Here is a 15,527-nt window from a genome sequence, read left to right on the forward strand (position 1 = left end):
GGTGCGCTCATATGTATACTGTTGTGCTCACGAACTCACGAGAACCCATGCATTGTGTACAGTTACATCCTCGCGCCCGTGCCTTTCCCAACCCTGTACATAACTTGTGTAACTTCGAAAAAGCATAATCAAAGTTGACGGTCCAAGTTTTCCACACCGCTGTAAAACCCCATCTCGCTCAGCTCGCTTAGCAGCTGGACAAGTTGTGGCAGGAAGCTTTCCGTTGGAGATTACCCGGTACATTGTCCTCTCAACAATGAACGTACGCGGTACGCTCAAGAGTGAAAGGAGGGGCGTAACAGCAGAGGAAATTCAAGGTTGCAAACAACAGGAAAAGAGATTTTCGAAATTGGCGCGCAGGGTTCTGCAGCCTTCTCTCACACTCGCGACGGAAGAAACACATTTAGGTGATGACTCTGGCCGCTCTTCCCGCGCGGAGCGAGCGTCCAGATCGTGTTCGCGGCTAGCCTTGAACCAGGAGTAGTTAGTTATGCGTCTCCGCGGTCCCTCCTCGGCGGCCACGGTGTCGGCATTGTAGCGTGCTCACCTTTTTCGCGGAGTGGTGGTGCGGTGGTGGTTTGGGGCCAGTGGCTGGCCTCCTGTTTTGCTATAGTGCTGTGTCGATCACGGGTGCCAGCATCGTGCACCAAGGTGAGCCTTAACCCGAAGAAGAAGAAGGAAGAAGACAGAAATTTACAGACTCTGGAGACTTGGTGGCGGCGTGGCGACGGTGAGGTACAACAATAGGGGATGTGCAAGGAAATGCGGGACCACCGCTTGGAGAAACAACCGGAGCGGTCGTTTTGGGAGGGACCCGATACTTGGGCGGCATCTATCGTTGTGCGCCGAACATAATATGGTCGCCTCGTCGGACAGAGTCATCACTTAAAGGTTTCTTCCACCGTGCTCGCACTAAAGCCCCTTGATAAAGCCCTTTTTACAACTACCGCCAACCATTGTTGTGGAAACGCGCAAGACACGTGCCAAAAGCGGGTGCTCCGCCCCCATTTGCTTCCAATGGCCGTTCGAGTGTCGGGTTTCGTGAACTGGCGCATGTGACGCTACTCGAGAGACTTAAGGTACGTTTATACTCCAACGTAACGTCGACGGCCGCGGCGTAGCGCAGCGCGCGCAGATATTGATTGGTAGCAGATATCGAGTTCCTGGTTGCCGGCCAATGAAAGGCGCGCGCTCATCGCTTCGCTGCGTTCACTGCGCTCAACGTCGGAGTATAAACAGCCCTTAAAGGCCGATTCAGACACTTGCGTTTGACTGCGTTTGACCGCGTTGCGTCGAGTACCGAAAGCGAGTCACCGGCACATCTGTGCTTCGTATGAAGCGCAAAATCCAATTCAAGGAATCATCTTGGCACGCGATATAAGCAGCATTGATGTCCTGGTTTCTCGCAGCCGCAACGCAGTCAAACGCACTCAAACGCAACTGTCTGAACCAGCCTTTACACAAACACATTGAGGGACTCACATGGACAGCCAACGCCGCCCTGGTGGTTGAACTACTAGCTTGTTCAAGATGGCCGCCGTGATACCCCAGCCTTAATGTTCAAAAATGACTATAATTATAACTGCGCACGTGGTCGGTCAGATGTTAAAGAAGGCATATTTGACGACTCCAGTGGTCAAAGTTTGGAGCAATTTATTTCGTCGCAGTCTCTTCGTTTGTTTTTCGATGTGAAACAAAATAAGCAGCTGTTAAGATGGCTGCAATTGTTAGGATCCCCAGAGATGTTGCTACCAGTATCAGGTAAACCCAGCCTAGATCATCGCTGTCTTCACAAGTCTCAATACAGTCTTTGGGGATGTCTTTGGGAATGTCTTTGGGATGTCTTTGGGGATGTCTTTGGGGATGTCTTTGGGGATGTCTTTGGGGATGTCTTTTAGGAAAAGTATTGCAGTGTTCGAGAGTTCGGATGCCGTCCCTCCTTGTTAAAGGAGCGATGCCTCAGGTAGAAAAAAGGACTTTTAGCCAACCACAACACCTTCTTCGATGACAGCAAGAGACCTACCGTCTGGTTCCTAAACGAGAGAGGTCAAAGATAAGAACCAAACAAAATGTCAGTTATAAATTGCTGTTCGGAAAATGCTTATACGCATATTTGAATAAAATAAATCTATTAAACTAAGTGAAATGGAAAATAATAGGAAGGATGATCACGTCGTTGCTTTCCACAGATCTATGTAGGAGAATAAAGGTAAACATATGCAACAATATAAAATGTAAAGGCATGTGAAAAGCGTCTTAAAATTTTATGGGAATCAAATTCATCATCTAATTTTTATTTTATTAATAATAGTTTGCTTTCCGATATTTCCCTTCTTGTTGAGACGACAATTGTTAGGCTGGGTGCAAGTCTGCAAAATCTGTTTATTTTTTTATAGATCTGATATATTTCTATTTTACTTCTGTGGTAAAAATTTTCACAAACAGGTTAAGGGCCATCGATACAAAGGCAATGACAGTGCATCTCTTTCAAACGTTCGGACCTGCAGTACGCGCTATTTGCGTTCCGTCGCGCTTTGGTTGGCCCTGAGATCTCGAAACTTACGAGAGGTCGAACTGTTATCGAAGGTTGGAATCTCGTGCTGCAGGCGGGAACCGAAGCTTTTCCCTGCCATTTTTATATTGTCAGCTGCTATATTACCGGAGTACCTTTATAAATCAAGCTTTGAAAAACATTTTTCGGCCTCGTGTCTCTATTTGTTTTTCGTTCTCGGCAGGCTGTAACTTATTTTCTATGCACTATACTTTATCTCTTGCTTGCTGACAGCGCATAAAAAAATGAAAGCCATTTACAACTCCCTGTCACGCCCAATTAGAGCGCAGCTCTTGAGGAGAAGGAGGGGAAAGGTACTGGGGGGAAGATATATCCCTCCTCACCTTCTCATCGTGTCTGCTACCCCTCCCTCCGAGCGGCGTCGCCGTCGTCTCACGATGGTCACGTGACCTCACGGGCATCACGTGACGTCACCGGGGTCACGTGACCAAACGGGGGTCATGTGACCCCTATGAGATCACGTGACGATGACAATGACGTCATTAGTGACGATGACAATGACGTCATTATTGACGTCCCTGATGACGTAATTAGTGAAGATGATTCCGATGACGTCATAAGTGACGATGACGATGCGGATGCCGATGACATCAGGGACGATGACGATGTCGTCATCACTGATGACGTCATCAGGGACGATGACAACAAGGATGACGATGCCGATGACGTCACAAGTGCCGATGCCGATGCCGATGACGTCACTGATGACGTCACTGATGACGTCATCAGTTACGTCACGCGTCCCATATTGCACCACAAGGTTACGCCGACGGCGAAGCCGACGCCGCTCAAACGGGCGCCTAAGAGATGCGCTCTAAAACAAGCTCATAATTGCTATGCGGAGATCAAGTCCTCTGCTTTTTGTGCAGGGGTTGTAGCGACACCAGAACGACACCGAGTTGTTATTTATTGCGTTGAGGTCTACCCAATATTTTAGAGCGCAGCTCTTATGCGCCCGTTTCCGGCTTAAGCGGCGTCGCCGTCGGCGTAACCGCGGGTGCATTATGGGAAATGTCCCATAATGCACCACGCCAGCCCCCCCCCCCGGGTCACGTGACCCCCCTCGAGGTCATGTGACCCCAATATCACGTGACTCCCAAGACCACGAAACCCCTCGAAGTCACGTGATCCCCCAGGTCACGTGATCAGACCAGGTCACGTGATCCCCAGGTCACGTGATCCCCCAGGTCACATGACCCCCGGTCACGTGACCCCCAGGTCACGTGACCACTCAGGTCACGTGACCACCCAGGTCACGTGACCCCTTAGGTCACGTGACCCCCCTAGGTCAAGTGACCCCCCTAGGTCACGTGACCCCTCTGTACCGTTCCCCTCAGTTCCCTTCCCTCCTCTTCCTCAGGAGCTGCACCCCAATTCGGCGTTACAGAGACTTCTAAACGGCTTTCATTTTTTAGAGCGCAGTCCTTAGGCGCCCGTTTCCGGTTTGAGCGGCGTCGGCGTCGCTGTAGGCGTAACCGCGCGGAGCAATATGGGAAATGTTCCATGATTCACCGCGCGGGGAGGGGGAGGGAGAGGAGAATGAGAGGAAGGGGAGGAGGGGAAGGAGTAGGAGGGGAAGAGGGATGGGGACGAGGAGAGGAGGGGACGAGCTTGAAGGAGGAGGGGAGGAGGAGGTGAAGAAGGAGGAGGAAGAGGAGAAGGAGGAGCCGGGAGGATGAGGAGGTGAAGAGGAGGGGTATACCTTCCCCTCAGTACCCCTCGCTCCTCTCGCTCAAGAGCTGCGCTCTAATTCGGCGTTACAGGGAGTTGTAAATGACTCATTTTTTTCAATCAGTCCGTAAGAACTCCGAGTTCCGACATCATCGCACCCCTCTGCATGAAGCACGCAAACTTCCGCTCCGCCTAGGTGTTTTAGATAATGTACACGTAGCAGAGCGCGTTGAAAACTACAGAATACAGAGAAAGAATAAAACACATGAAGGACGAACACAGACGCACACAGTTTTTCAATGAGCAACGATCATTTATGAAATGCCCATGACACTACGACCGTGAACTTCAAAGAATTGAAAAAAATTGAAACAAAAAGAGCAAAAATTAAACGTATATGCTGAAATTTTAAATAAAATAAATTAATTAAAAGGAACTAAAATAAATTAAAATAAATTAAAACTAAATTGCTCGAAATTTTATTTAAAGACCAAATTAAAACGATAGGACATTAATGTAAATTAACCCCTCGATAAAGGAGAAAAGAAAGAACAAAAGGGAAATTAACCCCCGAATAAATGGGGAAAAGGAAGAAGAATAGAAGGGAAATTAGGCCCCTGAAAACGAGGAAAATGAAGAAGGAAAGAAAGGTAAATGATTGATCAAAACTGGCTTTTCGATAACTCTGGCGCGAGGAACTCCAACTCTTTTGACGATAACACCAGAGAAGGCTCAGAAACATTGTTCGCGGCGTATTTGATCTTAAACGCCTCAATGATTTCTCGCCCACACTTATCTCTGTGTGTTTCAAGTACAGTAGTGTTTTCAAAGTTGGGGGTGCATTCGTGGCAGGTACGGGCATGCACGGCTATGGGGTGAAATGAGTCCGACGATGCCTTGGTGACTTCTAAATGGTGCTCCCTGAGGCGTACATTTCGGCATCTTCCAGTTTGGCCGATGTATTGACCTCCGCAGCTCAATGGAATTGAATAGATTGGCTTTTCTTTACATTTGACATACTTGTTGGAGTGCTTGATGGCGCATTCGGGTGGTCGACTCTCGTTGTTCACCCTCTGGCACATTTGCTTTAACCTCATTCTGCAAGTGAAGACCACCTTCGTGTCAAACCGAGCAGCAAGAGTCTTCAGTCGGTGGGCGGAGTTGTGCGCGTATGGAATGCATACTGGTCGTGAATGACATTTTTGTTTCATTGGAGGACGGATGGGGCCCGTGATGAGACGCTGAAGGGTTGTACGGAGGAGGTCAGCTGGATAACCTGCTTGGAGCAGGCGGTCATGCTGTCGCAGGAGACTTTCTGATGAGAGGTTTGAACAGGATTTCGAGCGAGAAGAGGCAAATAGGGTTCGAATGATTCCAAGCTTTACCGACTTGCAATGGTTACTGCAAAACGGAAGAACGGGTTTTTTGGATCGCTGCTGGAAGCTCCAGCATAGGCCTTGAGGATGAAGAGGAAGTTTTAAATCCAGATACTATAGACCTTCATCTGTTGGTTCTTCACTCGTGAATTTGAGACCCGACGAGCAAGAGTTGAAGGCGTCACAAATGGCCGGTGAAGAGATGGAGGACGGATGAACAACTAGATAGTCATCTACATATCGGTACATTTGGATTTATGGGGCTATAACGTCAAGTTGGGTCCTCACGGCTCGGTCTATGTACATAAGAAAGACTTCGCTAAGCACTGGGGCTAGGCATGAACGTATACAGACTCCTCTCTTCTGTCTAAAAATCTTTCTGTTGTATTCAACAAGCGTGGACTGAAGGTATACGGTAAGGAGGTCAATGAAGTTCTTTGTGGATATCCCTGATGTATTTTGGGACTCGCATGGACCGTGCTCATGAATAGCATCAGAAACGGAATTCAAGAGAAATCGGGGGTCCAGACTGTAGTAGAGGTCTTCTATGTCTAATGAAAACATGGAGTGTGGCTTGGTGGTGACGTGTAGACAAGTAAGGTGGGAAATGAGCTCTGTGGAGTTCGTAATCCTGAAGGGCTGGCGGAGATTCAACATAGAGAGATGCTTCTGTAGAAATAAGGCTAAATGTTTTTGCCAGCATCCTCTTTCAGACACAATGCTCCTGAGGGGCATACCTTCCTTGTTTTGCGGGAGATCCAAGTGATTATCACTTCTTTGAATGCGTCTTGTCGCAAGACCAGCCAAGCGGTGTTAGACCCTCCAGTTATACTTTGTGACCAACAACTTTCTCCAGGTACTTTGGAAGTGCTGTCCAAAGGCCCTAAATTTTCTCCAGATCTTCCATTCTCTAGAGCGGACCAATTGACAACGGTACGCGAAGTTGCCTCACGTATTCCGGAACAGGAGCGGTCTGAGTTTTTGTCAGCGGCAGCTTGTTCTATTTGCTACCATCCCCCTCCCAAAACACGCCAGTTCCCTATCCGGAGCGCAGTTGAAGAACTGAGCCAGAAGCGACTCAGGTTGCTTGAATCAGACAATACGGGTGTTTTCGTGGTCTTGGATGAAGGTAACTATGAAGCGAAGGTAGCGAAAGCTTTGGAAAAGAACTTTGACCAACTAAAGACGAGACCATCAGGATCCTTGCGGGCAAGAGCAAAACAGCTTTGCACCTTGATGAATCTGCCCTCTTTCAAGAAAACACTTGGATCTCCCGCAAAACAATATTTTTCTGTCTTTTTTACAGCGAAGACACACAAGGAAGGTATGCCCCTCAGGAGCATTGTGTCTGAAAGAGGATGCTGGCAAAAACATTTAGCCTTATTTCTACAGAAGCATCTCTCTATGTTGAATCTCCGCCAGCCCTTCAGGATTACGAACTCCACAGAGCTCATTTCCCACCTTACTTGTCTACACGTCACCACCAAGCCACACTCCATGTTTTCATTAGACATAGAAGACCTCTACTACAGTCTGGACCCCCGATTTCTCTTGAATTCCGTTTCTGATGCTATTCATGAGCACGGTCCATGCGAGTCCCAAAATACATCAGGGATATCCACAAAGAACTTCATTGACCTCCTTACCGTATACCTTCAGTCCACGCTTGTTGAGTACAACAGAAAGATTTTTAGACAGAAGAGAGGAGTCTGTATACGTTCATGCCTAGCCCCAGTGCTTAGCGAAGTCTTTCTTATGTACATAGACCGAGCCGTGAGGACCCAACTTGACGTTATAGCCCCATAAATCCAAATGTACCGATATGTAGATGACTATCTAGTTGTTCATCCGTCCTCCATCTCTTCACCGGCCATTTGTGACGCCTTCAACTCTTGCTCGTCGGGTCTCAAATTCACGAGTGAAGAACCAACAGATGAAGGTCTATAGTATCTGGATTAAAAAGTTCCTCTTCATCCTCAAGGCCTATGCTGGAGCTTCCAGCAGCGATCCAAAAAACCCGTTCTTCCGTTTTGCAGTAACCATTGCAAGTCGGTAAAGCTTGGAATCATTCGAACCCTATTTGCCTCTTCTCGCTCGAAATCCTGTTCAAACCTCTCATCAGAAAGTCTCCTGCGACAGCATGACCACCTGCTCCAAGCAGGTTATCCAGCTGACCTCCTCCGTACAACCCTTCAGCGTCTCATCACGGGCCCCATCCGTCCTCCAATGAAACAAAAATGGTCATTCACGACCAGTATGCATTCCATACGCGCACAACTCCGCCCACCGACTGAAGACTCTTGCTGCTCGGTTTGACACGAAGGTGGTCTTCACTTGCAGAATGAGGTTAAAGCAAATGTGCCAGAGGGTGAACAACGAGAGTCGACCACCCGAATGCGCCATCAAGCACTCCAACAAGTATGTCAAATGTAAAGAAAAGCCAATCTATTCAATTCCATTGAGCTGCGGAGGTCAATACATCGGCCAAACTGGAAGATGCCTAAATGTACGCCTCAGGGAGCACCATTTAGAAGTCACCAAGGCATCGTCGGACTCATTTCACCCCATAGCCGTGCATGCCCGTACCTGCCACGAATGCACCCCCAACTTTGAAAACACTACTGTACTTGAAACACACAGAGATAAGTGTGGGCGAGAAATCATTGAGGCGTTTAAGATCAAATACGCCGCGAACAATGTTTCTGAGCCTTCTCTGGTGTTATCGTCAAAAGAGTTGGAGTTCCTCGCGCCAGAGTTATCGAAAAGCCAGTTTTGATCAATCATTTACCTTTCTTTCCCTCTTCATTTTCCTCGTTTTCAGGGGCCTAATTTCCCTTCTATTCTTCTTCCTTTTCCCCATTTATTCGGGGGTTAATTTCCCTTTTGTTCTTTCTTTTCTCCTTTATCGAGGGGTTAATTTACATTAATGTCCTATCGTTTTAATTTGGTCTTTAAATAAAATTTGGAGCAATTTAGTTTTAATTTATTTTAATTTATTTTAGTTCCTTTGAATTAATTTATTTTATTTTAAATTTCAGCATATACGTTTAATTTTTGCTCTTTTTGTTTCAATTTTTTTCAATTCTTTGAAGTTCACGGTCGTAGTGTCATGGGCATTTCATAAATGTTCGTGGCTCATTGAAAGAACTGTGTGCGTCTGTGTTCGTCCTTCATGTGTTTTATTCTTTCTGTGTATTCGGTTTTTTAGATAGTTTCACTAAAGGGGATCCTTGCATCTTTCCGTCATTTAATTGAAAATTCGGAGTGTTTTTTTTTTTTTTGTGACAAGTTCCGAAGGGTGGTTAATTAATGAATAGAAATAAAACACTACAACGACGTTTTTCTCTTTTCGACAAATATAAGTAGCATTTTCCTTCGACGCAGGGCGTCCCACCTCAGTATAGCCGAGGCGGTGGGGGAACACCGAGACACTTTGTTTGTTTTTTTCGTTTCTCCCAGCCGCTTCTTAAGTCGATTCTTACGGCATGTGAGCTACAGGAAAAAAGACGTTACGAGGCGGTATTATAACGTCCTTTTAGTAAAATGAGATTATCGTAGTTTTATATCTTTTTTACACACTCGGTGTTTTGTCTTTCAAGATTTAGGCAGCTAACCTTCACGCCTGAGTAATAAAGATACAGAGACTCACTTGAATGGCGGAAGTGGGTCAAGAACGCCTTGAATGACCTCACAATTCCAAATCAACTTCGCATTCGAAAAGTTTTTTACAAGCATTCCATAGTCCTCGGAGATTCTCAGTTCAGTCCGTGACGCTAAAAAGTAAAATCATTTGCTACAATACATTATTTCGAACTTCTGGCAAAAAAAAACAAAACAACAACATATACTTAGGGTGACCGGGACAGTGCCGTTTTAAAGGTTAATTTCTGCCTTCCCGTCTTTTTTGGTTTAACAAGGCGTTATTTCCTGCTTTCGTGGGAACACGGATAGTAGTTGCGAAATCAATAATGAAATGAAACCGAAAGACTATTTACTCGCTAGAAACGCAATGAAACAAAAAAAAACAAAAAAAAACATTACGTATTTACTTCATTCTAAGCATCCCCTTTTTTTCACGCCCGCGAAGTTCAAAGACGGGGGGGGGGGGGGGGGGGGGGGGGCAGTGCTTAGATTCGGAACATGCCCCGAAAATACGAAATTTGTGCAAGAAATATGAATTTATTATAATCAAAATGAAAGAATAAATGTTCTAAAGGAAATAAATAAAGTAAAGACTGGAGAGTAGCCGGCTTGTCATCAGTTTGCACCACGGTCGACTAGTCGCTCTGGCGACAAGTCTTTTGGGGATGATGCAGGGCGCAAGTTTCCGAGCGTCGGCTGCGATGCACAGCACTACGGTCACCCTCTGCTTCTCATAGGCAGTCAGTCGTACGCACTTCTACTTCTCGGGCGCCAACTTCGTTTACGGCGCACGTCCCTGGCATGTCGATGTACACAGGAGTCTGAGCGGCATTGCCGATCTGCCCGAGTCCCTTGTGAGATTCAGGACGCAGCTTCATCACATAACATTGGAGGTTGACAAGCTTGTCTTCGAGGACCAGCAGTAGCTTCTGGCAGATAGTGGTGCGGCGTCCCAAAGAAAAACCGTTCTTATTCATCATCCGCTCCACACAGCCTCGGCTTGCGCGGAACGCCGCGCTCCAAGCTGTTCAGCGGCGCTGTGATTTCTCTTGTGTTCCACGTAAAAAATAACCGTTTTCTTGAACTTCGTCCTGTATGAAGTTTTCTTCGCACTCATGACGGACGACTTCCGCAAACCACGTGCACACAGTGAACGGAATACGATTGCGAGGCCAACGCGGTCGAATAGGCTTAACGGACTAAACAACCGACTTCAGCAAGCGCAAGGAGACCAAACAGAAAACAAAATAAAAAAAAAACATCTACGATAGAGGGTACGGCAGCGCACCAGAGCCGTATATGTAGAGAGTTTGGTCAATGGGAGGCGCGGGCAGAGCCAGGGCGTGCGGCCATAGAGATCATACATACTAGCTCTAGAGGAAAAGGTCCGCCATTTTCCCATGCATTCTGGATACCGCAAGCGGCGGAGCATGCAGGCAGACACTCGGGGTCCCACACATGGTTACCAACTGCCTTCGATTTCTCAAATATAATTATATCATCAGAGCAGTTTCATGAACTTCAACAATCCATGAACTTACCGGTGGGAAGATATTCGCGTTCCTTTCGAAGCTTTCTTTTCGCATAGCGCGCAGATGTACGGCCTCCCGTCAACACTATACTAAACCAGATAGCCGGCTTCGCGAGTGGCCGCGCCCTGGGAATACGAAACCGCGCAACCACCAAATTTCCGAGATTTCCACAGAAGGGAAGCTAATGCAGCGTAATGAGTATGCTGCTTTTTATAAGCGCTAGAATAGCTTATAATTTAGTTTACAACGTTAACTTACCACTTATTACATTGCTGAGAGTTTTCAGTTTTCGCGATTACCATTGCGATTGTCGTCCCTCAGCTGGCAACATTGGCTTCTTTCTCTTGTGTACTGTGCACGTCGTCTCAGACTCGGGAGTTCCTAGAGGTTAGACAGCGGGAGGCGGGACGGATGGCACTCGGGGCACACAGGGGGACTCCAAACGAAGGGGTGCAGGGGGACCTCGGATGGTCTGCTTTTGAGTCGAGGGAAGCGGTGGCTAAGCTGTCTTACGAGAGGCGTCTTTGCGGCCTCGGAGAGGAGCGATGGGCCAGGAGGGTGTTTAAGTACCTCGTGTACAGGAGTTTAAACACGCGCCTGACCAAACGGGTGGCCAGGCTCGCGGGGAAGTATGAGGTACCACCGACCCTGCTGGACGGCCGGCCGCTCCGAGAGGGAGTTGCGGACCTCAAGAAGCACGTGCGGCAGGTCGAGACGCGAAGGTGGACGGAGTCGGCCACACGAAAACCATCAATGACTGTGTATGCGGCCTCGAAGCGGGCGATCGAGCGGGAGCAGCTGTATGATGACTCCAGGGGCAGCGGCTTGCTTTTCGAGGCACGAACGGGGACCCTCAAGACCAGGCTGTGGAGATCGCGACATGACGCTGGGGCCCCAATCGCCTGCGTCGCCTGCGGAGCAGCAGAGGAGACAACCGAACATCTGGTGCTGCAGTGCAAGGCCCTCAGCCCGTGCCCCCAGGTGGACCATCTGCCGGACGCGCTGGGCTTCCGGACGGCGGAGCGGGGGGATGACGGCGAGGAACACGTCGAGACCACCAAGCGCCGACTAGAGCAGTGGTGGGAGATTTCCTGGCGGCTGTGGAAGAGGGAGAGGCGAGCTGGGCCGGACGTGCAAGCGCAAGCCGGACAACCGATGTTTTCCGCCCAAGTCGACCTGCCCCACACCGAGGACCCGACCGAAGCTGTACCACAACAAGAACTCGGCTAGACTTGGCTAGAAACCAGACTAAGCAAGCCTTTTTTTTTTTCTTTTTTTGGCAGGCCATCGCCGGAACTTCCGGCGAGCGGCCACCCGTTACAAAGGGACGCCACTAAATCCAAATCCAAATCCAAATGTACCAGCCAGCGTCTGCCAGTCCATTTGTTGCGGACGGCATTCACTACCAGGAGCACACCGGAAGGAGGGTGGGTCGGAGGATCGGATGCACAGTGAGGTATTCTTTAAATACACACAGGTCCCTAAGGGCGGAAGCCTAGAGGCCGGGGCTGGGGAGGGGGGGATGAAACAGAAAAAAATGTAGAGTTAGGAAACAGAGGGAATATAGAGCTAGAAGCACAGAGCATCCTTGGCTAAATGGCAACATAGCGGGAGAAGATGGACCGGTACCAGAGTCGGAAGAAGTTACTGGGTGTGAGTACCGCAGGAGCAGCAGGGAGAGCAGGAGGAAGCCCCGAAAAAATAAGAGAAAGAATCGGCTCAATATAGGGTTCATAAACATGCAGGGGGGTAGAAAGAGAATAAAGTGGGAGGAGATTGGTGAGCAATTAGAGGCTGAAAATTTCACAGTATATGGGGTAGCAGAAACGCACCTTAGAGATGAGGAGGAACCACCATATATATCAGGCTACTCCTGGATGGGATGCAACCGGAGGGAAGGTGAACGCAAAGGCGGGGGTCTAGGCATGTTAGTTAAAGGGCAGGACTGGAAAAGAAAGAGGGAAGGCTGCAGAGAACACTTATGGCTGAATGGTAGAGTAACAGGCCTCAACACTCTTCTGTGATTTGCCTACCTGAAAACAGGAAAAGACTCGAGGGAGGAAAATACAAAACACTTTACATGTATTTCAAGGGACATTAGAGAAATTGGCCTTAATCAGGAAATAATTATCATAGGAGTCATGAATGCCCATTTAGAAGAGTTTGGTGGATTCACAGATACAACCGGAAAGTTGCTAGAAGATTTCTGTGATGCCCTTGACCTAGTGTAAGTGAATGCTCAAGTAAAATGCGACGGCAAAATAACGTGGGAACGAAACAACTCGCACTCAACTATAGTCTACTGCCTCATGTCCCACAAACTGTATGCCAGGTTAGGAAGTATGGAAATAGATAAGGAAGGAACAAAAAGCTTAGGGAGTGACCGCAAACGAACTAAGATTAAATTTGGTGCATCCAAACCAGAACAGCAAGCCCAGGAACGAGCGGGTAAACCTAAACTGAGTGAAGATCAAATACAAAAAGTATCGAAAAGCATTGAGACCATAGTATCGAAACAACCAGAAAGGGAATGGGCATATCAGGATCTAATAGGAATCTTTAAAAGAGAATTAGAGAAGCATCGAATTAAACAAAGAGGACAGCAAAAACGAAAACACAAACCAAAAAGCTGGTGGGATAAGGAGGTCAAAGCAGCCATATTGCAGCGCCAAGAGGCATCTAGGGAGCATAGGTGGGCAAAGAAAAGGGGAGCCTTGCCAACTGCGGTAGAATCAAAATGGGAAAACTTCCAAGAGCGAAAAAGGGAGGCATCAGCTTTAATACAGACCAAAATTGGGAGTGCAGGAGTGCAGTGGATGATGGAAATAAATAAAAAAGATAGGAATGCAGCGAAAAGGCTTTGGGAACATATTAAAGCGCAAGGGAGAAAGACAGATAGTTTCCAACACGTAGTAACCACACAGGAAGGAAGAAGAGTGGAGGGGGAAGAGGCACGGGAATATATTAGGCAGACAATCGAAGGGGCTTTCTCCCAGCTTGAGCAGAGGGGAATAGTGGATAACTCTGACAGCAGCAGCATAGAGGAGGAGCAGAATTATGTAACAATGGAGACGACCGCAAGGGAATGGGATAAGGCAGAAAGTAAGGTTCCAGCAGGTACAGCGACAGGCCCAGATGACATAGCCATGGAACTCATTAGGACACTAGGAAAAACAAGCAAATTGAAGTTACGACATACAATAAATCAAATAATTATGGGAGGAGAGGTGCCTAGGGATTGGAAACTGAGTAAAATGAGACTAATATATAAAGGCCGAGGAAACAAAGACAACATTAAGTCGTATCGCCCAATAACGGTAACTTCAGTTCTATACAGAGTAGTTATGCAGATAGTAAAGCGGAGAATGGAGGAATGGGTAGAAGAAAATCAAATACTGGGTGAGCTCCAAAATGGATTCCGAAGAGATAGAAGACTGGAAGATAACTTATTCGTCACCACACAATGTATAGAAATAGCAATGAAGAACCGGACTCCTTTGTGGTTGGCTTATTTCGACATCAAGGTAGCGTACGATAATGTGAGCCAGGAAAAACTCTGGAGTCAGCTGAGGGAATATAACTTAGATGCATATTTGGGTGGGTTTCTTCAGCAGGTGTATACAGACAATAAGGTAATTATAGCATGGGAGGCAGAAACTACGCAACCCGCAGCGATAAAAAGAGGGCTCAGGTAGGGCTGTCCACTGTCACCTCTGCTTTTCATGATATATCTCAGGGAAATGGAAAAGAAATTAGACCAGAGCAACTTAGGTTTTGATGTGAGTTATATGGAAGGAGGGAGAAATGTAGTACAGGTAATACCAGGACTGATGTATGCCGATGACATAGTACTTATGGCAGATAACCAGGATACGTTACAGGAACTAGCTAGAATATGTGGAGAGGAAGGGGACACAATGGGCATGAGTTTTAGTAGAGAAAAGTCTGGAGTAATGGTGTTTAACGACAAAAAGAGGGAACCCCTGAGGATACAGGACATTGAAATAGACCAAGTAGGATAATACAAATATCTGGGAGTCTGGCTCAATGAGGGAGCGAAATATCTAGAGGAACATGAGGAGAATATAATTAGAAAAGGGAAAAGAAATTCATCAATTATGAAGCTCAAGGCGCTATGGAACTATAATCGATATGAAGTGGTCAAAGGTATATGGAAAGGAGTGATGGTGCCAGGGCTGTCTTTTGGCAATGCAGTGCTGTGCATGAAATCAGAGGTTCAATCACGATTAGAAATTCGACAAAGAAGCGTAGGCAGGCTGGCACTGGGAGCACATGGAAAAACACCATATGAGGGAGTACAGGGGGACATGGGATGGTCGTCTTTTGAGAGCAGGGAGGCAGTTAGTAAGTTGAAATTTGAACAAAGGTTGACCGAAATGGATGATACGCGGTGGGCACGGAAAGTATTCAAATATTTGTACATGAAAAATTTAAACACAAAATGGACAAACCGAACCCGAAAGCTTACATTTAAATACCTACACACTGGTGATGGGGCTGAACAGACTACTTCAGTGAAAAAAGGGGTGAAAGAGGCTGAGAGGAAAATGTGGGAAGAAAGAATGCAGGATAAATCAGCTCTAACAGTGTACAGGTCACGAAAGCAGGACATAAGAAAGGAAAATGTGTTTGACAACTCAATAGGAAGTTCTTTGCTGTTCGAGGCTTTGAGGACGAGGACGTATTGGGCTAAATTTCAGGAGATAGACACAT

The 15,527-nt window shown here is 47.2% G+C and overlaps 1 protein-coding gene across 1 annotated transcript in view; it reads left to right on the forward strand.

The window, feature by feature from the left end:
• The window catches only part of LOC115333004, an 86,439-nt gene extending 74,416 nt beyond the window's left edge, over positions 1-12,023 (forward strand). The window contains exon 3 of the mRNA XM_040208407.3: positions 11,148-12,023. Within this exon, the coding sequence (XP_040064341.3) occupies positions 11,148-12,023 (876 nt within the window). The remainder of the gene's footprint in view (positions 1-11,147) is intronic.
• Positions 12,024-15,527: the final 3,504 nt, after the last annotated feature.

The sequence above is a fragment of the Ixodes scapularis genome, unplaced genomic scaffold (genome assembly GCF_016920785.2).
Source record: "Ixodes scapularis isolate PalLabHiFi unplaced genomic scaffold, ASM1692078v2 PGA_scaffold1__304_contigs__length_218370807, whole genome shotgun sequence".
Lineage (NCBI taxonomy): Eukaryota > Metazoa > Arthropoda > Arachnida > Ixodida > Ixodidae > Ixodes > Ixodes scapularis.